The 21,875-nt window shown below is 45.2% G+C and overlaps 2 protein-coding genes across 12 annotated transcripts in view; both read left to right on the top strand.

The window, feature by feature from the left end:
• The window catches only part of LOC106610635 (serine/threonine-protein phosphatase 2A 56 kDa regulatory subunit gamma isoform), a 51,073-nt gene extending 38,594 nt beyond the window's left edge, over window positions 1-12,479 (top strand). For 2 of the 11 annotated variants that reach the window (XM_014210068.2, XM_045723332.1), the window contains exons 12-14: window positions 9,226-9,298; window positions 9,917-9,950; window positions 10,531-12,479. In XM_014210068.2, coding sequence (XP_014065543.1) covers window positions 9,226-9,298; window positions 9,917-9,950; window positions 10,531-10,640 — 217 coding nt within the window. In that variant the 3' untranslated portion in view covers window positions 10,641-12,479. Of the gene's footprint in view, window positions 1-9,225; window positions 9,299-9,432; window positions 9,586-9,909; window positions 9,951-10,530 lie in introns of all 11 variants that reach the window. The other 9 variants (XR_001329939.2, XR_006770914.1, XR_006770913.1 and 6 more) reach the window with 9 other exon arrangements.
• A 5,669-nt stretch (window positions 12,480-18,148) lies between these two features.
• On the top strand, window positions 18,149-21,504 carry LOC100380853 (transposon Tf2-1 polyprotein). Its single transcript, XM_014210076.2, has one exon. The coding sequence runs from the start codon at window positions 18,523-18,525 to the stop codon at window positions 20,227-20,229; it is 1,707 nt and encodes a 568-aa protein (XP_014065551.1). The 5' UTR covers window positions 18,149-18,522; the 3' UTR covers window positions 20,230-21,504.
• Window positions 21,505-21,875: the final 371 nt, after the last annotated feature.

The raw sequence follows: 21,875 nt of genomic DNA, 5'->3' as shown, positions 1-21,875 counted from the left end.
CCGGATAAAAAACGTACCCGATTTAATCTGTTTATTACTCCTGCCCAGAAACTAGAATATGCATATAATTGTTTGATTTGGATAGAACACACCCTAAAGTTTCTAAAACTGTTTGAATGGTGTCTGTGAGTATAACAGAACTCATATGGCAGGCCAAAACCTGAGAAGATTCCAAACAGGAAGTGCCCTCTCTGACCATTTCTTGGCCTTCTTTAGCCTCTTTATTGAAAACAGAGGATCTCTGCTGTAACGTGACACTTTCTAAGGCTCCCATAGGCTCTCAGAAGGCGCCAGAACGTTGAATGATGACTCTGCAGTCCATGGCTGAAAAACAGTAGCGCATTTGGATAGTGGTCGATCTGAGAACAATGAGACAGGCGCGCGCGTGCACGTGAAGAGTCCATTTTACATTTTCAGCCTTTGAACGAAAACGACGTCTCCCGGTCAGAATATTATCGCTATTTTACGAGAAAAAAAACGCATAAAAATTGATTTTAAACAGCGTTTGACATGCTTCGAAGTACGGTAATGGAATATTTTGAAATTTTTTGTCACGATACGCGCCGGCGCGTCACCCTTCGTTACCCTTCGGATAGTGTCTTGAACGCACAAACAAAACGCCGCTATTTGGATATAACTATGGATTATTTGGAACCAAACCAACATTTGTTGTTGAAGTAGAAGTCCTGGGAGTGCATTCTGACGAAGAACAGCAAAGGTAATCCAATTTTTCTTATAGTAAATCTGAGTTTGGTGAGTACCAAATTTGGTGGGTGTCAAAATAGCTAGCCTGTGATGGCCGGGCTATCGTCTCAGAATATTGCAAAATGTGCTTTCACCGAAAAGCTATTTTAAAATCGGACACCGCGATTGCATAAAGGAGTTCTGTATCTATAATTCTTAAAATAATTGTTATGTTTTTTTGTGAACGTTTATCGTGAGTAATTTAGGAAATTCACCGGAAGTGTTCGGTGGGAATGCTAGTTCTGAACGTCACATGCTAATGTAAAAAGCTGGTTTTTTATATAAATATGAACTTGATTGAACAAAACATGCATGCATTGTATAACATAATGTCCTAGGAGTGTCATCTGATGAAGATCATCAAAGCTTAGTGCTGCATTTAGCTGTGGTTTTGGTTTTTGTGACATTATATGCTAGCTTGAAAAATGGGTGTCTGATTATTTCTGGCTGGATACTCTCCTGACATAATCTAATGTTTTGCTTTCGTTGTAAAGCCTTTTTGAAATCGGACAGTGTGGTTAGATAAAGGAGAGTCTTGTCTTTAAAATGGTGTAAAATAGTCATATGTTTGAAAAATTTAAGTTTTCGGATTTTCGAGGAATTTGTAATTCGCGCCACGCCCTATCATTGGATATTGGAGCGGTGTTCCGCTAGCGGAACATCTAGATGTAAGAGGTTAATACTATATCTCTTGACACATTGATGAAAATAATCATGGCCTCTAAACCTTCAAGCTGTGTACTGGACCCTATTCCAACCAAACTACTGAAAGAGTTGCTTCATGTGCTTGGCTTTCCTATGTTGAACATAATAAACGGCTCTCTGTCCACCGGATGTGTACCAAACTCATTAAAAGTGTCAGTAGTAAAGCCTCTCTTGAAAAAGCCAAACCTTGACCCAAAAAATGTAAAAAACTATCGGCTTATATCGAGTCTCCCATTCCTCTCAAACATTTTAGAAAAAGCTGTTGCGCAGCAACTCACTGCCTTCCTGAAGACAATGTATACGAAATGCTTCCGTCTGGTTTTAGACCCCATCATAGGACTGAGACTGCACTTGTGAAGGTGGTAAATGACCTTTTAACGGAGTCAGACCGAGGCTCTGCATCTGTCCTCGTGCTCCTAGACCTTAGTGCTGCTTTTGATACCATCAATCACCACATTCTTTTGGAGAGATTGGAAACCCAAATTGGTCTACAAGGACAAGTTCTGGCCTGGTTTAGTTCTTATCTGTCGGAAAGATATCAGTTTGAGTCTGTAGATGGTTTGTCCTCTGACAAATCAACTGTAAATTGTGGTGTTCCTCAAGGCTCCATTTTAGGACCACTATTGTTTTCACTATATATTTTACCTCTTGGTGATGTCATTCGGAAACATAATGTTAACTTTCACTGCTATGCGGACGACACACAGCTGTACATTTCGATGAAACATGGTGAAGCCCCAAAATTGCCCTCCCTGGAAACCTGTGTTTCAGACATAAGGAAGTGGATGGCGGCAAATGTTCTACTTTTAAACTGAAGGACCTCGGCGTTACTCTGGACCCTGATTTCTCTTTTGACGAACATATCAAGACTGTTTCAAGGACAGCTTTTTTCCATCTACATAACATTGCAAAAATCAGACATTTTCTGTCCAAAAATGATGCAGAAAAATGTATCCACGCTTTTGTCACTTCTAGGTTAGACTACTGCAATGCTCTACTTTCCGGCTACCCAGATAAAGCACTAAATAAACTTCAGTTAAGAAACTTGAGTTTCTCCCTTGATCCTAGGTCCTGGCAGAGTTGTGCAGACTCAGGACAACTGAGCTTTGGAGGAATATGCAGATTTAAAGAGGAGTCTGTAATTTGCTTTCTAATGATCATGATCTTTTCCTCCAAGAAGTTCATGAATTTATCACTGCTGAAGTGAAAGCCATCCTCTCTTGGGGAATGCTGCTTTGTAGTTAGCTTTGCGACAGTATCAAAATACATTTTGGATTGTTCTTATTTTCCTCAATTAAGTTGGAAAAATAGAATGATCGAGCAGCAGTGAGGGCTCTTCGATACTGCACGGTACTGGCTTTCCAAGCTAGTCGGAAGACTTCCAGTTTGGTGTAGTGCCATTTCCATTCCAATTTTCTGGAAGCTTGCTTCAGAGATCGGGTATTTTCTGAATACCAGGGAGCTTGTTTCTTATGACAAATGCTTTTGGTTTTTAGGGGTGCGACTGCATCTAGGGTATTGCGCAAGGTTAAATTGAGTTCCTCAGTTAGGTGGTTAACTGATTTTTGTACTCTGACATCCTTGGGTAGGTGGAGGGAGTCTTGGAAGGGTATCTAGGAATCTTCGGGTTGTCCAAGAATTTATAGCACGGCTTTTGATAATCCTTGGTTGGGGTATGAGCAGATTATTTGTTGTGATTGTGGTCCGATAGTCCAGGATTATGAGGAAAGACATTAATATCCACAACATTTATTCCACGGGACAAAACTAGGTCCAGAGTATGACTGTGGCAGTGAGTAGGTCCGGAGACATGTTGGACAAAACCCACTGAGTTGATGATGGCTCCGAAAGGCTTTTGGAGTGGACCTGTGGACTTTTCCATGTGAATATTAAAGTCACCAAAAATTTGAATATTATCTGCCATGACTACAAGGTCCGATAGGAATTCAAGGAACTCAGTGAGGAACGTTGTGTATTGCTCAGGAGGCCTGTAAACAGTAGCTATAAAAAGTGATTGAGTAGGCTGCATAGATTTCATGACTAGAAGCTCAAAATATTTGCTATCATAAATGTTAGCAACACCTCTGCCTTTGCGGGATGCGCGGGGATATGGTCACTAGTGTAACCAGGAGGTGAGGCCTCATTTAACACAGTAAATGAATCAGGCTTAAGCCATGTTTCAGTCAGGCCAATCACATCAAGATTATGATCAGTGATTAGTTCATTGACTATAACTGCCTTTGAGATGTGAGGTATCACAATCTCTTTCAATAATGGCAGGAATGGAGGAGGTCTTTATTCCAGTGAGATTGCTAAAGCGAACACTGCCATGTTTAGTTTTGCCCAACCTAGATCGAGGCACAGACAAGGTCTCAATGGGGATAGCTGAGCTGACTACACTGACTGCTAGTGGCAGGCTCCACTAAGCTGGCAGGCTGGCCAACAGCCTGCTGCCTGGCCTGCAGCCTATCTCATTGTGGAGCTAGGGGAGTTAGAGCCCTGTCTATGTTAGTAGATAAGATGAGAGCACCCCTCCAGCTAGGATGGAGTCCGTCACTCCTCAACAGGCCAGGCTTGGTCCTGTTTGTGGGTGAGTCCCAGAAAGGGGGCCAATTATCTACAAATTCTATCTTTTGGGAGGGGCAGAAAACAATTTTCAACCAGCGATTGAGTTGTGAGACTCTGCTGTAGAGCTCATCACTCCCCCTAACTGGGAGGGGGCCAGAGACAATTACTTGATGCCAACACATCTTTTTAGGTTATTTACACACTGAAGCTATGTTGCGCTTGGTGACCTCTGACTGCTTCATCCTAACATTGTTGGTGCCAACGTGGATAACAACATCCCTATACTCTCTACACTCGCCAGTTTTAGCTTTAGCCAGCACTATCTTCAGATTAGCTTTAACGTCGGTAGCCCTGCTCCCTCGTAAACAGTGTATGATCGCTTGATGATTCGTTTTAAGTCTAATACTGCGGGTAATGGAGTCGCCAATGACTAGGGTTTTCAATTTGTCAGAGCTAATGGTGGGAGGCTTCGGCGTCTCAGACCCCGTAACGGGAGGAGTAGAGACCAGAGAAGGCTCGGCCTCTGACTCCGACCAGTTGCTTAATGGGGAGAACCGGTTGAAAGTTTCTGTCGACTGAATGAGCGACACCGGTTGAGCATTCCTTTTCCTTCCAGAAGCCATGAGAAAATTGTCCGGCTGCGCAAGGATATTTATACTACTATCTGTACGTACTGGTTGCACAGACGCTATTTCATCCTTTCCTACACTTAAATTACCCTTGCCTAACGATTGCGCCTGAAGCTGGGCTTGCAGCACAGCTATCCTCGCCATAAGGCGATCGTTCTCCTGTACATTATGAGTACAGCAACTGCAATAAAAGGCATCATGTTAATGTTACTACTTAGCTTCGGCTGGTGGAGGTCCTGACGAACCACGTCCAGATAAAGCTTTTGGGGTGAAAAAGTTGAGCGAGGGGGAAAAACTAAAAATATAAACGGAATTAAAAAGTAAAAAAACGTAAAGTTGGCAGGTAGCAAAGTAAGGTTAGCAACAAACCGCACAACAGCACGTAAACAAGTCTACAAGTTGTGACCGGAAGAAATGGAAGGAAAGGCAGCCAAAGGAAGAGTTGGCTTTGGGGATGACCAGTGAAATATACCTACTGGAGCGTGTGCTACGGGTGGGTGCTGCTATGGTGACCAGTGAGCTGAGATAAGGCGGGGCTTACCTAGCAAAGACTTATAGATGATCTGGAGCCAGTGGGAAGTGAGGGCCAGCCAACGAGAGCATACAGGCCGCAGTGGTGGGTAGTATATGGGGCTTTGGAGACAAAACGGATGGCACTGTGAAAGACTTCATCCAATTTTCTGAGTAGAGTGTTGGAGACTATTTTGTAAATGACATCGCCGAAGTCAAGGATCGGTAGGATAGTCAGTTTTAAGAGGGTATGTTTGGCAGAATGAGTGAAGGATGCTTTGTTGTGAAATAGGAAGCCGATTCGAGATTTAATTTTGGATTGGAGATGCTTAACCTCTCTAGGGAAGGTGGGACGAAATCGTCCCACCTACGTAAGAGCCAGTGGAATCCTGTGGCGCGTTATTCAAATACCTTAGAAATGCTATTACTTCAATTTCTCAAACATATGACTATTTTACACCATTTTAAAGACTCTCGTTAATCTAACCACACTGTCCGATTTCAAAAAGGCTTTACAACGAAAGCAAAACATTAGATTATGTCAGCAGAGTACCCAGCCAGAAATAATCAGACACCCATTTTTCAAGCATGTGACGTTCAGAACTAGCATACCCCCCCGCAAACTTCCGGTGAATTTACTAAGTTACTCATGATAAACGTTCACAAAAAACATAACAATTTTTTAAAGAATTATAGATACATAACTCCTCTATGCATTCGCTATGTCCGATTTTAAAATAGCTTTTCGGTGAAAGCACATTTCGCAATATTCTAAGTAGATAGCCCGGCATCACAGGGCTAGCTATTTAGACACCCACCAAGTTTAGCCCTCACCAAAGTCAGATTTACTATAAGAAAAATGTTATTACCTTTGCTGTTCTTCGTCAGAATGCACTCCCAGGACTTCTACTTCAATAACAAATGTTGGTTTGGTTCAAAATAATCCAAGCGTCCCACCTAGCCCATAGAGGTTAACACAGTGTCCAAAGAAGGGCCAGATGTATACAGAATGGTGTCGTCTGCGTAGAGGTGGATCAGAGAATCACCAGCAGCAAGAGCGACATCATTGATATACAGAGAAAAGAGTCAGCCCGAGAATTGAACCCTGTGGCACCCCCATAGACTGCCATAGGTCCGGACAACAGCCCCTCCGATTTGACACACTGAACTCTATCTGAGAAGTTGTTGGTGAACCAGGCGAGGCAGTCATTTGAGAAACCAAGGCTGTTGAGTCTGCCGATAAGAATACGGTGATTGACTGAGTCGAAAGCCTTGGCCAGGTCGACGAAAATGGCTGCACAGTACTGTCTTTTATCGATGGCAGTTATGATATTGTTTATGACCTTGAGCGTGGCTGAGGTGCACCCATGACCAGCTCGGAAACCGGATTGCATAGCGGAGAAGGTACGGTGGGATTCGAAATGGTCGGTGATCTGTTTGTTAACTTGGCTTTCGAAGACTTTAGAAAGGCAGGGTAGGATAGATATAGGTCCGTAACAGTTTGGGTCTAGTCTCTCCCCCTTTGAAGAGTGGGATGACCGCGGCAGCTTTCCAATCTTTAGGGATCTCAGAAGACATACGAAAGAGAGGTTGAACAGGCTAGTAATGGGAGTTGCAACAATTGCGGTGAATAATTTTAGAAAGAGAGGGTCCAGATTGTCTAGCCCAGCTGATTTGTAGGGGTCCAGATTTTGCAGCTCTTTCAGAACATCGGCTATCTGGATTTGGGTGAAGGAGAAATGGGGGAGGCTTGGGCAAGTTGCTGTGAGGGGTGCAGAGCTGTTGACCAGGGTAGGGGTAGAAAAATGCTTATTGAAATTCTCCATTATCATAGATTTATCAGTGGTGACAGTGTTTCCTAGCCTCAGTGCAGTGGGCAGCTGGGAGGAGGCGCTTTTATTCTCCATAGACTTTAGTGTCCCAGAACTTTTTGGAATTTGTGCTACAGGATGAACATTTCTGTTTGAAAAAGCTAGCCTTTGCTTTCCCAACTGCCTGTGCATATTGGTTCCTAACTTCCCTGAAAATGTGCATATCATGGGGGCTATTCGATGCTAATGCAGAATGCCACAGGATGTTTTTGTGCTGGTCAAGGGCAGTCAAGTCTGGAATGAACCAAGGGCTATATCTGTTCTTAGTTCTACATTTTTTGAATGCGGCATGCTTATTTAAGATGGTGAGGAAAGCACTTTTGAAGAATAACCAGGCATCTTCTACTGACGGAATGAGGTCAATATCCTTCCAGGATACCCGGGCCATGTCAATTAGAAAGTCCTGCTCGCTGAGATTGACATTTCTTGAAGTTTCGATATACCGTGCAACACAACTATAGATTGATTCAATGTTTAGACTATTGTAATGATGACTATAGATTTATGATTCAATAATCTCATTCAGATTTGCATATCCCAAGGGATTTATAGGTAACTGCCAAAATAATGGAAACACTTTAGTAAATGAGGGATACAAAGTAGATTGAAAGCAGGTGCTTCCACACAGTTCTGGTTCCTGAGTTAATTAAGCAATTCGCATCCAATCAATATTTTGACTACCATGGCTATTCCCCAGGGGAGAAGACTGCCCCCTCTCATTGAAGCCACGGAAGTTCAAGGCCAACCACGGTACTGTTTGCAGAAAACAGGATCCCCCATTATACTGAATGAAGAAATGTCAATTTTTGTTTAATTAAAAAACAATTTTGAATTACAATCATGGTACCAATAATTGCTTCTAATACACCAGATATATGTCCTTGAACCAATTTTATTTGAAAGTCGCACATTAATTTTGTTCCAAATGTCAGCCTGCAGTACCCTGGTCAGCCTTCAACTTGAGTTAATCAATGAGAGGGGCTAGCATGAGCATGCAACTAACTTCCTCGAGTAGCTCAAACTGCACATGTTATGTTTTCATGAGACGTTCAATAATTTGCTTCTTTATATCCCCAAAATGTCCATTTGTTTGGCGCGTTTGATTCAGAAAAACACTGGTTCCAACTCGCCCAACATGCCTACAAAGTATCTAATAAGTTACCTGTAAACTTTGTGCAAACATTTCAAACAACATTCCTAATCCAAATGTATGTATCCTAAAACGTGCCATGGAAAGCTAATGGAAAACAGATTGAGCTCCAAAAACATTTTCCCTAGATGGATTGTGCTCAGGGTTTTGCCTGCCAAATCAGTTCTGTTATACTCACAGACATTATTCAAACAATTTTAGAAACTTCAGAGAGTTTTCTATCCAAATCTACTAATAATATGCATATCCTAGCTTCTGGGCCTGAGTAGCAGGCAGTTTACTTTGGGCACACTTTTCATCCGGACGCAAAAATACTGCCCCCTAGCCTAAAGAGGTTTTAAGAACAAATTCTTATTCCAATGACGGCCTACCCTGGCCAAACCCAGACGACGCTGGGCCAATTGTGCGCCGCCCTATGGGACTCCCAATCACAGCCGGATGTGATACAGCCTGGATTCGAACCAGGGACTGTAGTGATGCCTCTTGCCTTAGAACGCTGGGCCACTCGGGAGCCTCATGTTGATGACTATAGATATTTTTTTTTTATAGATATATTTTGTGTAACAGACATGTACAATGTAGACCCAGAGGATATCACTTGAAAGTATTAATTAAAACGCTTGTTTCCAAAGTGGTCCTCCATGGTAAAAACAACAACACATAATGATTAAGAGGTAAGACAAAATTACAAACAACCATAAATACATTCATTTATATTGACATCCTAAAAAGTGGCACTTTTCCCTAACCTTAAAAATCAACCATATTAATTGCACATCATACCGATCCTTCAAATAAATACACCTGACCAGCAGTAGGGGGCACAAGGGGCAGTGGAGTGGTTTCTCTCACTTAGACAACCTTTTCCAAATTAAAACCTTTTAAAGTCATTTGTACTTTTTCTTTGCTTGATCTCTAGGGGTAGGCTATTCCACAGACAAATGCCTGCATAGAAAAACTTGCTCCTCGCAGTACTGTTTACTCTTGGGATTTTACAAGACATAACACTAGATGATGATGATGCCATTTTGTCTGTTTCGTCCTATAGAGAAAAGGCCAAGTCAAAAGAGAGGGAAGAGGCATGGCTCAAGATTGAGACCCTTGCCAAATCCAATCCACATGTGAGTGAGGGACACATTTGCACTAAGACTCACTTCACAGAATTGTTTGTGTGTACGTGTGTGCCATCTAAAGAGCTGAAGTTGTTTTTTTTTCTTTCTGTACCCCCTGAGGACTGTTTTGGTATGCTGTGCAGAGCATGACCAGTTTTTATCCTCATGCACTGCAAGTGATTGGTTGGGTGCCACAGCCAACGAGTTCAACCTATCTACTCAATTGCATTCCCAATATATTGTTTCATTCTAGGTAGTGTGCTAATGTGGATATTGGAACAGAGTCCTAGTGAAAGGTAAAATGATATTTTATGATATCTACTTAATCACGGTACTAACGTACATCTTTTAGATTTAGAGGCTTCAACTGAATGATCGATGTCTGTACGTCGTCCATTTCAATTATAACCAAATCACTAATAGAAGCAATGACTCCAGCATCAAAGTTTCAACCCTTCTGCTTATCTAACCTCTGATTTCATCTTTCTTTGCATGCAACAAGGTCCCATTGTTTTTGTGTCTTTACTTTGCGTTATGTTAGTTTCTTATGTGTGTTGATTCCACTGGCCTCAATGGACCAGTAGCAATGGAGTCTGATGGTCCATTAACCTCTGAAGAAGTTCACAGGTTAAAAAAGACAGTAACGGAAGAAGCCACTCAGGTAAATACTGACTTCTTTATCTACCAATGCTGGTCCAGGATTAGGTTCCCTTCGTACCTGTAGTCTTATTCAATATGATCTAAAAGGATAAATGGATCCTAGATCCTCTCCTACTCTGAGACATTTTATGAATATGGGCCCTGACCTCTCTCTTCAAAATGGGCATAGCTCCTATAGAGAAGGAATGACAAGTCAAACTATGGGCTGAACACTGGAATCAAGTACATTTGTTATTGTCTATGTACAGTATCTACTGGATCTCCCTTGCATGTGTTTTAAATGGCATGGGGGTAGTCCTGGTAGCTTATCACTAACATTTCATCAACTCTTTTCTCACCTTCCTGTTTGGTGTTTCTTCTTGAAACGTGGATTAGTTCATTAAGATGATGCATGGTTAGCATTTCTTTGTCAATTGGTGAGAAAGTTTAGCATGAATTTGATGTGAACAGGGAGTGGTACTTGTGGCAAAAACTTGGTAGTGCCTAACCCAAGGGAAATACTGTAGTTACACAAGCTAACTATTTTATTCCTGTGGAGCTAACTGTCACCTCTAACACTCCCCACCCTTCCCTTGTTGCAGTTACAAGAGAGAGACCAGAGAAAAGACTGTCCTCTGGTGCGGCGCGAGTCGGATTTCCCTCAGGACATCTACACCGCAAAAGCCTTGGAGACCCATCGCCGCGCCGATGACATGATCACCACCCACAATGGGCTTTAGGTCTGCCCCTCCTCTCTCTTCTCTTCTGTCCAGTCCCCTAAAGGAGTACCCTCGTCCCTCCACACCCCACCTTCCCACCCACACAGCACATTCAGAATACTGGCCCGGTTTCCCTATCTCGCCAGTACACTGCCCCACCTCCCTCAGATTTCTGCTTTCTCAGGTGTTTATTTTGGGGGGAGGGGTGGGGCTGCAACTCTTTTAGCTGTCGGTCTTGCAGAGTCATTGTTTTCCTTATTGTTTCCGCTGAATTGTGCATAAAACAGTATATCGGCTCATCCCTCCCTGCTCTTATTGTACGAATGAAAATGGGGACGTTTCGTTCCACCTGTGACATGACAAGCTCATGTGAAATGCACAACAAACGTAGAGAGCAGAAACTGAATGAGGGAGACTTCTTTTCTTCTTCTGTCTTCTGTTTTCTGTCAAGGGGAAACAACCAAAAACAGATTGTTGGATGGAGGGGTAGGACTGTTGGATCGACTTTCTGGACTTTATTTTTTATCCCAGGGACATCTGCCAGTGCCAAGACCATTTGTGTTTATTTTTTTTTTCTGTATTTTTCTTAACAAGGGCGACTAGCTAGGTAGAGCCTGCGTTGTTTGCCTTCATTTTTTTGGCCTCCGATGTTTTGACAATGCGTTTCTTGTTTTTAATAAGCTGAAGAGCATCAGGATTGTCTAAAGTGACTGATCCATCTGTTCTGATGAAGTCACATTGTGACAGGAATTGAGAGAGGGAGGGAGGTTCTCTGTGGACACTGAACTCTTTACACTCTACAGTTTGTGCCATATAAATGTTTTATTTTGTCTTATTTCCTTTCTCATACTCATCTGTTGAATTCCATCTGCAATATGTGAGCTGGATCACAGTGAAATATTGACAGTTCAAACAATGGTACTTCTTATTTCATATAGAGAAACATATTGGGTGGTTGTTAGTTTCCACCCTGTTTGTCATACTCAAAAGCCCCTCTTAGACATTTCAACATCTGTAGCCAGTAGGCACACACTGTAATGCTGCATTATGTAGAATTTATTTTTAATTTTTACTGGAATCACATTATGACACCTTACCTGGGGGTATCACATAATGAGTAGTTATTTGGGATGCAAGATGATTTGTAAATCAGTGATTCTGCACAGCCTGACTGCAATGTAGTCCATCTTAAATGCAAACCCCACTGGGCACACACTGGTTGAATCAATATTTCCATGTAATTTCAATGAAATTAAGTTGAACCAATGTGGAATAGATGTTGAGTTGATGATCCAGGCTTCAGCAGGAGCCTCGCAGTCCTGGAGCTACTTGCTTGTCAAGCATTGACCTCCATTTGTTTCAGAGGTACCCATGATATCACGTTGTGTCCATCTCGTACCCCCCCCAGCATGCTCACTATTCCCCTGTTGATTATTTTTTTTACCACCACCCTCTTATCCAGATGTGCTTCTCTGTGGAGCTGAAAGGACTGTTACTAAGCAAAGAACAAAACAAATGATTCACTTCCATAAGACATCCTTTTCGAAGACATCGGAGTGCCTTTTATCGTGAGGAGGAATATGAAATAATTTTTGGACCCAATGAGGAAAATAGCAACACTGTTTGAATGCGAAAACCATTTCATGTGACGGTTAAATGAGCATATGTGTCCATTGCCAATAATATATATTGATTCACAGGGACATTCACAGAGAAAGTAGAGACCGAGCGGTGATTCCAGACCTGAATCCCTCTTGGAAGTAGATGAATCGTGTAATTGTCAAGAAAAAGTATATTGAACTACCTATAAAGCACTTCCTGAAAACTTGAAAGATGTGACATGTTTGTGTATCTTCAATGAAGCTCTGTTCAGAATAGATGTACAGTCTATTCTGCTTTCTCAAGTCAGGAAGCTGTCAAATCCAGGATTGTTTTGACCCACTTACAAATGTTAGTGTCCGTCTCTTGTACCATTGTTTGAACTTCCAAATCTAGCATGGGTATACAGTCTGTAATGTATTTTGTGTTGTCCCTGGTAACGTATAGCCTGTATGCTACAGTGAGGGAAAAAAGTATTTGATCTCCTGCTGATTTTGTACGTTTGTCCACTGACAAAGAAATAATCAGTCCATCATTTTAATGGTAGGTTTATTTGAACAGTGAGAGACAGAAAAACAACAGAAAAATCCAGAAAAACGCATGTCAAAAATTTTCTAAATTGATTTGCATTTTAATGAAGGAAATAAGTATTTGAACCCTCTGCAAAACATGACTTAGTACTTGGTGGCAAAACCTTTGATGGCAATCACAGAGGTCAGACGTTTCTTGTAGTTGGCCACCAGGTTTGCACACATCTCAGGAGGAATTTGGTCCCATTCCTCTTTGCAGATCTTCTGTCATTAACTTCTTGGGGCTATGTGGGACGCTAGCGTGCCACCCGTGGTGCACCCTATCAACAGCAGGTGCATTTCAAGAGCGGCAAATTTGAAACCAAATAAATGTCAAAATTCAAATTTTTCAAACATACAACTATCTTACACCCTTTGAAAGATAAACATCTCCTTAATCTAACCACGTTGTCCGATTTCAAAAAGGTTTTACGGCGAAAGCATAAAGTTAGATTATGTTAGGAGAGTACATTGACAATAGCTGTGTGTAATGTTTTGTCAATTCAAAGACAGGCGTCACCAAAACCATAAAACCAGCTAAAATGATGCACTAACCTTTTACAATCTCCATCAGATGACACTCCTAGGACATTATGTTAGACAATGCATGCATTTTTAGTTCTATCAAGTTCATATTTATATCCAAAAACAGCGTTTTACTATGGCATTGATGTTGAGGAAATCGTTTCCCTCCAATAACCGGCAGTCAAGTAAGCACCACAAATTAAATAATTAAAATTAGAAAACATTGGTAAAATATTATATTGTCATTTAAAGAATTATAGATTTACATCTCTTGAACGCAATCAACTTGCCAGATTTAAAAATAACCTTACTGGGAAATCACACTTTGCAATAATCTGAGCACTGCGCCCAGAAAAATATGCTTTGCTATACAGACAAACGGCCATGTTGGAGAGATCTAAAATCGAAAATACTATGTAAATAATCCATTACCTTTGATTCTCTTCATCAGATGTCACTTCCAGGAATCCCAGGTCCATAACGAATGTAGTTTTGTTCAAAAAAGCTCATCATTTATATCCAAAAAGCTCCGTGTTGTTAGCACATGATCTAAGCCAGCCGGACTTCTCGTCATGAACGAGGGGAAAAAATATATTTACGTTCGTTCAAACATGTCAAACGTTGTATAGCATAAATCATTAGTGCCTTTTTTAACCAGAACATGAATAATATTCAAGGTGGACGAATGCATTCTCTTTTATAACGTATTGGAACGAGGGTACCCAACATGAACTCGCGCGCCAGAGTCTAATTGGCCATCACTGTTCCATGGCTCTTGTTCGGTCACATCTCACAGTAAAAGACTCAAAACACTTTGTAAAGGCTGGTGACATCTAGTGGAAGCAATAGGAAGTGCCAAAACATTAATCAACCCCTGTGTGTTTCAATGGCATAGGCTTAAAGGTAATTCAACACATCAGGTATCCACTTCCTGTCAGAAAATGTCTCAGGGTTTTGCCTGCCAAATGAGTTCTGTTATACTCACAGACACCATTCAAACATTTTTAGAAACTTTAGGGTGTTTTCTATCCATATATAATACGTATATGCATATTCTAGTTACTGGGTAGGATTAGTAACCAGATTAAATCGGGTACGTTTTTTTATCCAGCCGTGAAAATACTGCCCCCTAGCCCCAACAGGTTAAGGTTTCGAGGCTGACGTTTGGCAACTCGAACCTTCAGCTCCCTCCACATATTTTCTATGGGATTAAGGTCTGGAGACTGGCTAGGCAACTCCATGACCTTAATGTGTTTCTTCTTGAGCCACTCCTTTGTTGCCTTGGCAGTGTGTTTTGGGTCATTGTCATGCTGGAATACCCATCCACCACCCATTTTCAATGCCCTGGCTGAGGGAAGCAGGTTCTCACCCAAGATTTGACGGTACATGGCCCCGTCCATCGTCCCTTTGATGCGGTGAAGTTGTCCTGTCCCCTTAGCAGAAAAACACCCCCAAAGTATAATGTTTCCACCTCCATGTTTGACGGTGGGGATGGTGGTTCTTGGGGTCATAGGCAGCATTCCTCCTCCAAACACGGCAAGTTGAGTTGATGCCAAAGGGCTCCATTTTGGTCTCATCTGACCACAACACTTTCACCCAGTTGTCCTCTGAATCATTCAGATGTTCATTGGAAAACTTCAGACGGGCATGTATATGTGCGTTCTTGAGCAGGGGGACCTTGCGGGTGCTGCAGGATTTCAGTCCTTCACGGCGTAGTGTGTTACCAATTGTTTTCTTGGTAACTATGGTCCCTGCTGCCTTGAGATCATTGACAAGATCCTCCCGTGTAGTTCTGGGCTGATTCCTCACCGTTCTCATGATCATTGCAACTCCACGAGGTGAGATCTTGCATGGAGCCCCAGGCCGATGGAGATTGACAGTTCTTTTGTGTTTCTTCCATTTGCGAATAATCGCACCAACTGTTGTCACCTTCTCACCAAGCTGCTTGGTGATGGTCTTGTAGCCCATTCCAGCCTTGTGTAGGTCTACAATCTTGTCCCTGACATCCTTGGAGAGCTCTTTGGTCTTGGTCATGGTGGAAAGTTTGGAATCTGATTGATTGATTGCTTCTGTGGACAGGTGTCTTTTATGCAGGTAACAAGCTGAGATTAGGAGCACTCCCTTTAAGAGTGTGCTCCTAATCTCAGCTCGTTACCTGTATAAAAGACACCTGGGAGCCAGAAATCTTTCTGATTGAGAGGGGGTCAAATACTTATTGTCACAGTATCCAACGAAGGTGGCGCCCCTCCACGGTCTTGCGGCGCTCGGCGGTCGTCGTCGCCGGCCTATTAGCTACCACCGATCTATGTTTCTGTGTCTTTTGGTTTTGTCTGTCTATCCCGCACCTATTTCGTGTCTGTCATTAGTGGGGGGTTATTTAGTGTGTATTTTCAGTTTGGGTTCTCGTGCAGGATTGTTTATTGTCCACTCAGGACAGTTGTGTGTGTGGCCTGTTTCGCTGGCCTGTGTAAGCTTTATTGCCGGGCTGCGCCCCGTGCGCTTTTTCCCTCGTGTTTATTTTGGGAATGTGTTTTCCCTGGCGGACTTTATTGAGCGCCCTGTGCCTTTCGGCTATTGTGTTTTGCCCGTTGCATTAAAACTCTGTTGCTCCGGCTCTCTGTCTCCTGCGCCTGATTCCGCATCTCCACTGGTCCTAGAATTCCGTGACACTTATTTCCCTCATTGGTGGGTGCGTGACAGAATCCCGCACCCACCATGGAGTCAGCAGAAGCGCCGTACATGGCTGAGCAGGTCTCTCAACACGCCAGCCTCCTCCACCGCCTAGGCTCGGCCATGGACCAGGTGTTGGCCCGGTTGGAGAGCTGGGAGAGAGGTGCTTCCCTAGCCAGACCAGCTTCGGTTCCTCACCCTGCGCCCCTACCCACACCCACTGAAGCGGGCGCCAGCGGTATCCGGATCACACCTCCCAGGGAGTTCGATGGGACGGCCGCTGGGTGCAAGGGGTTCTTGCTCCAGTTGGAACTGTACCTGGCGACCGTCCACCCCCCCTCCGACGAAGAGAGGGTGAGCGTCCTCGTCTCGTGTCTCATGGGTCGAGCCCTGGAATGGGCCAATGCGGTCTGGGATGGTCCAGACTCGGCTCGGGGCGACTACCCTGAGTTAACCCGCCGCTTCCGGGCGGTTTTCGATCATCCCCCGGAGGGCAGGGCGGCGGGTGAGCTGCTATTTCATCTGAGACAGGAGACGAGGAGCGCTCAGGATTTCGCCCTGGAATTCCGGACTCTCGCCGCTGGATTGGGGTGGAACGAGCGGGCCCTGATAGACCACTATAGGTGTAGTCTTTGCGAGGACGTCCGCCGGGAGCTGGCTTGTAGGGACAACGCCTCCACCCTAGACCAACTGGTGGATTTGTCCATTAGATTGGACAACCTACTGGCTGCCCGGGGACGTTCCAGTCGGGGCCTGTTCGTTCCGCCTCCCAGTCCTCCTGCTCCACAGCCCATGGAGATAGGGGGGGCTGCGTCGAGGAGGGCCAGAGGGGGGGGGTCTCTCCTGCACCCACTGTGGGCGCAGAGGACACACTGTGGACCGGTGCTGGAGAGGTCCACCCGGGAGTTCGGAGGGCAGGCAGAGCACTACTTCGACCCCCCAGGTGAGTCCGCACCAGCCACACCCAGAGCCCCCTGTCGACCACATGTACACCTCCGTTTGTTTTCCAGATTTTTCCCCTCACTTCCAGTATAGGGCACTAGTCGATTCAGGTGCAGCTGGGAGTTTTATGGACCGTGGGTTAGCTAAGAGGTTAGGGATTCCCCTGGTTCAGCTGGACCACCCCTTCCCTGTGCACGCCCTAGATAGTCGACCGCTAGGGTCAGGCCAAGTAGGGGAGGTCACAGTGCCACTGGTTATGCAGACGTGGGGGGGTCATGAGGAACGTATCAGCCTGTTCCTCATTGACTCCCCGGCGTTTCCGGTGGTACTGGGAATCCCCTGGCCAGCCACTCACAACCCTCAGATTTTGTGGAGGCAGAGGGCTCTTACGGGGTGGTCGAGGGAGTGCTCAGGTAGGTGCATAGGAGTTTCCATCAGTGCGACTACGGTGGAGAGTCCAGACTAAGTCTCCACCGTGCACATTCCCTCAGAGTATGCAGATTTGGCTATCGCCTTCAGTAAGACCAAGGCGACTCTATTACCCCCCCATCGACAAGGGGATTGTGCGATAAACCTCCAGGCCGACACGGTCCTTCCTAGGAGTCACGTGTATCCTCTGTCTCAGGAGGAGACAGCGGCTATGGAGACATACGTCGCTGAGTCCTTGAGACAGGGATACATTCGGCCATCCAAGTCCTCCGTCTCCTCAAGTTTTTTTTCGTGAAGAAGAAGGAGGGAGGTCTGCGCCCGTGCATTGACTATAGAGGTCTAAATGCTATCACAGTGGGTTTCAGTTACCCGCTACCTCTCATTGCTACGGCAGTGGAGTCATTTCACGGGGCGCGCTTCTTCACGAAATTAGATCTCAGGAGCGCGTATAACCTGGTGCGTATCCGAGATGGAGATGAGTGGAAAACCACATTTAGTACCACATCGGGCCATTATGAGTACCTCGTCATGCCGTATGGGTTAAAGAACGCTCCCGCTGTCTTCCAATCCTTTGTGGACGAGGTCCTTAGGGACATGCTCGGGCAGGGTGTGGTGGTGTACATTGATGACATCCTGATCTACTCCGCCACACGCGCCGAGCATGTGTCCCTGGTGCGTAAAGTGCTTGGGCGGCTGCTGGAGCATAACCTATACGTCAAGGCTGAGAAATGTGAGTTCTCCAAATGAGCCGTCTCTTTTCTGGGATACCGCATTTCCACCTCGGGGGTGGTGGTGGAATGTGACCGCGTTACGGCTGTGCGTAATTGGCCAACCCCAACCACTGTGAAGGAGGTGCAGCGATTCTTGGGGTTCGCTAATTATTATCGGAGGTTTATCCGGGGTCTTGGCCAGGTGGCGGCTCCCATTACCTCACTGATGAAGGGGGGTCCGGTGCGGCTACGATGGTCAGCAGAGGCGGACAGAGCCTTCCATCGTCTGAAGGTGCTGTTTACCAACGCTCCTGTCCTGGCGACATTGGCTTGAGGGGGCACGTCACCCTTTTCTCATCTGGACCGACCACCGTAACCTGGAGTATATCCAGGCAGCGAGGAGGCTTAATCCCCGTCAGGCAAGGTGGGCCATGTTCTTTACGAGGTTTCACTTTACCCTCTCGTACATGCCACGTTCCCGGAACCGGAAGGCTGACGCACTGTCGCGTCTCTACGACACAGAGGAGCGGACCATCGATCCTACTCCCATACTTCCCGCCTCCTGTCTGGTGGCACCGGTGGTATGGGAGGTGGATGCGGACATCGAGCGGGCGGGTCGGTTAGAACCCACTCCACCTCAGTGTCCCGTGGGCCTGAAATACGTTCCGCTTGGTGTGCGCGGTCGCCTGATCCGATGGTCCCACACTCTACCCTCCTCGGGTCATCCTGTGGTGGAACGGACAGTGCGGGACCTGAAGGGGAGGTACTGGTGGCCCACCTTGGTTGAGGATGTTCGCCGTTATGTCTCTTCCTGTTCGGTATGCGCCCAGTGCAAGGCTCCTAGACACCTGCCTCGAGGGAAATTACAGCCCCTCCCCGTTCCACAATGGCCTTGGTCTCACCTCTCGGTGGATTTCCTCACGGATCTCCCGCCGTCCCAGGGGAACACTGCGATCCTGGTCGTTGTGGATCGGTTCTCTAAGTCCTGCCGTCTGCTCCCTTTGCCCGGTCTTCCTACGGCCCTGCAGACCGCGGAGGCCCTGTTCACCCATGTCTTCCGGCACTATGGGGTGCCCGAGGACATCGTATCTGATCGGGGTCCCCAGTTCACGTCCAGGGTGTGGAGATCGTTTATGGAGAGGCTGGGGGTCTCGGTCAGCCTGACCTCGGGTTTCCACCCCGAGAGTAATGGGCAGGTAGAGCGCATTAACCAGGATGTGGGCAGGTTCCTGCGGTCGTATTGCCGGGACCGGCCAGGGGAGTGGGCGCAGTTTGTACCATGGGCCGAGATGGCCCAGAACTCTCAGCGCCACTCCTCTACTAACCTGTCACCCTTCCAGGTTGTATTGGGGTATCAGCCGGTCCTGGTGCCATGGCAACAGAGCCGGATGGAGGCATGGGTGAAGCGCTCTCAGGAGACCTGGAATGCGGTCCAGGAGTGTCTAAGGAGGGCTGGTGAACGACACAAAGAGAGCACTGACCGCCACCGCAGTGAAGCCCCCGTGTTTAACCCGGGGGACAGAGTGTGGCTCTCGACCCTCCGCCTGCCCCTCCGCCTGCCCTGCCGGAAGCTGGGTCCGCGGTTTGTGGGGCCGTTCAAAGTCCTGAGGAGGATAAACGAGGTGTGTTACAGGTTACAACTCCCTTCATATTACCGCATTAACCCCTCGTTTCATGTGTCTCTCCTCAGGCCGGTGGTAGCTGGTCCGCTACAGGACGATGAGGTGCTGGAGGTCCCCCCGCCCCCCCTGGACATCGGGGGGGCCCCGGCGTACACAGTCCGAGCCATCCTGGACTCCCGACGTCGGGTAGGGTGCCTGCAGTACCTCGTTGGACTGGGAGGGGTACGGTCCGGAGGAGAGGTGCTGGGTTCCGGCAGTGGACGTTCTGGATCCACCTATGCTGCAGGAATTCCACCGTCGCCGTCCGGATCGGCCGGCGCCTTGCCCTCCGGGCCGTCCCCGAGGCCGGCGTCAGGGGAGGGCTACTGTCACAGTATCCAACGAAGGTGGCGCCCCTCCTCGGTCGGGCGGCGCTCGGCAGTCATCGTCGCCGGCCTATTAGCTACCACCGATCTATGTTTCTGTGTCTTTTGGTTTTGTCTGTTTATCCCGCACCTGTTTCGTGTCTGTCATTAGTGGGGGGTTATTTAGTGTGTATTTTCAGTTTGGGTTCTCATGCGGGATTGTTTATTGTCCACTCAGGACAGTTGTGTGTGTGGCCTGTTTCGCTGGCCTGCGTAAGCTTTATTGCCGGGCTCCGGCTTTTTCCCTCGTGTTTATTTTGGGAATGTGTTTTCCCTGGCAGACTTTATTGAGCGCCCTGTGCCTTTCGGCTATTGTGTTTTGCCCGTTGCATTAAAACTCTGTTGCTCCGGCCTTCTGTCTCCTGCGCCTGATTCCGCATCTCCACTGGTCCTAGAATTCCGTGACACTTATTTCCCTCATTAAAATGCAAATCAATTTATAACATTTTTGACATGCGTTTTTCTGGATTTTTTGTTGTTATTCTGTCTCTCACTGTTCAATTAAACCTACCATTAAAATTATAGACTGGTCATTTCTTTGTCAGTGGGCAAACGTACAAAATCAGCAGGGGATCAAATACTTTTTTCCCTCACTGTAGTTTTAGCATTGTAGCTGCCAATGGAAATGGCCAATGCTAAAACAGACTGAGATCGAGGCTTGGCAACTGTATTTTTCATATTTGCTTGAATGCAAAAGGTGTAAATTTATACAACCAATGTTAAACATGTATTTTTTCCCCTGGAAGAATGGCACTCACCAAAACAATTTCTATCCTAAAATAATATATTAGCTTTTTATTTAACGGTATTGGTTTGTTAAGATATTTTATCAGTTTGCATTTTATTTGTGTTCAAACTGTTGTGGTTTGTTTTCGTGTTGACCCATAGATAAAACAAGTTAGATGTGAAAAAAAATATTGGTGACTGTTTTTCTAAATTCTTTGCTTGACCGCAGCATCTTTGCAGGATTTTAGTTGAACATGTACTTTACAAAATATATTAACTTGACAAGTGTCCTTTTGTATGTGACCTGTACTATATGGCTTCATTTAATATTGTGTACATATGATTTACTTTGTTTTATGTAGTGTTATAGATCTAGATTTTGTACAAAATGGTCATCTGTACAGAATAAAACATCAATAGCAATGACAAGAAGTCAATGTGGCACATACATTCTTTTCCTCTTTCACGTGTAACTTTGCATTATTAGAAATAACAAGTCATATTTTTATCTGTTTTAACTCTTCAAGGTTTGTTCCCTATTCAAAATGTCTTTGACCAGATTTCAGTCCATAGTCTTTGTGTGCTTTTCTCACAGTTTCAAGTGGTGTACATCTATATTGAATGAATAAAGAGAATATTTGAACTTATATTTTCAACCATACATCAATTCTGGAGTCATTTTACTTAACGGGAAGTCTCAACGTGGACAGTTGTTAGGAGTTTTGACAGTTTATGTATGATTGACCTGAAATAAAAAGGGGTTGCAAAAGTTGATTTGATAAAAGGGTGTTTGATTTAGTATTTCCGGGTTTTTGGTTTATGGTCTATGTTTATGTATTTCTATGTGTAGTCTAGTAAGTGTGTTTCTATGTAGAGTTAATTGGGGTGGACTTCCAATTGAATGCAGCTGTGTGGTGTTGCCTTTGATTGGAAGTCCTATATTAGTTGGGTGTGTTTGTCTGTGTGTTTGTGGGAGATTGTTCTGTGTTTAGCCTTGTGCCTTGCCAGACTGTCTGTATACCGTTCGTTCAC

This window comes from Salmo salar, chromosome ssa09, assembly GCF_905237065.1.
Source record: "Salmo salar chromosome ssa09, Ssal_v3.1, whole genome shotgun sequence".
NCBI lineage: Eukaryota > Metazoa > Chordata > Actinopteri > Salmoniformes > Salmonidae > Salmo > Salmo salar.
The sequence above is the reverse complement of the archived record's forward strand: the minus strand, read 5'-3'. Positions and strand labels throughout refer to the sequence as shown.

What these genes read in the sequence shown, in the direction of transcription:
- LOC100380853 (XM_014210076.2), top strand. Translation starts at nt 18,523, where the DNA reads ATGTTCTTTACGAGGTTTCACTTTACCCTCTCGTACATGCCACGTTCC.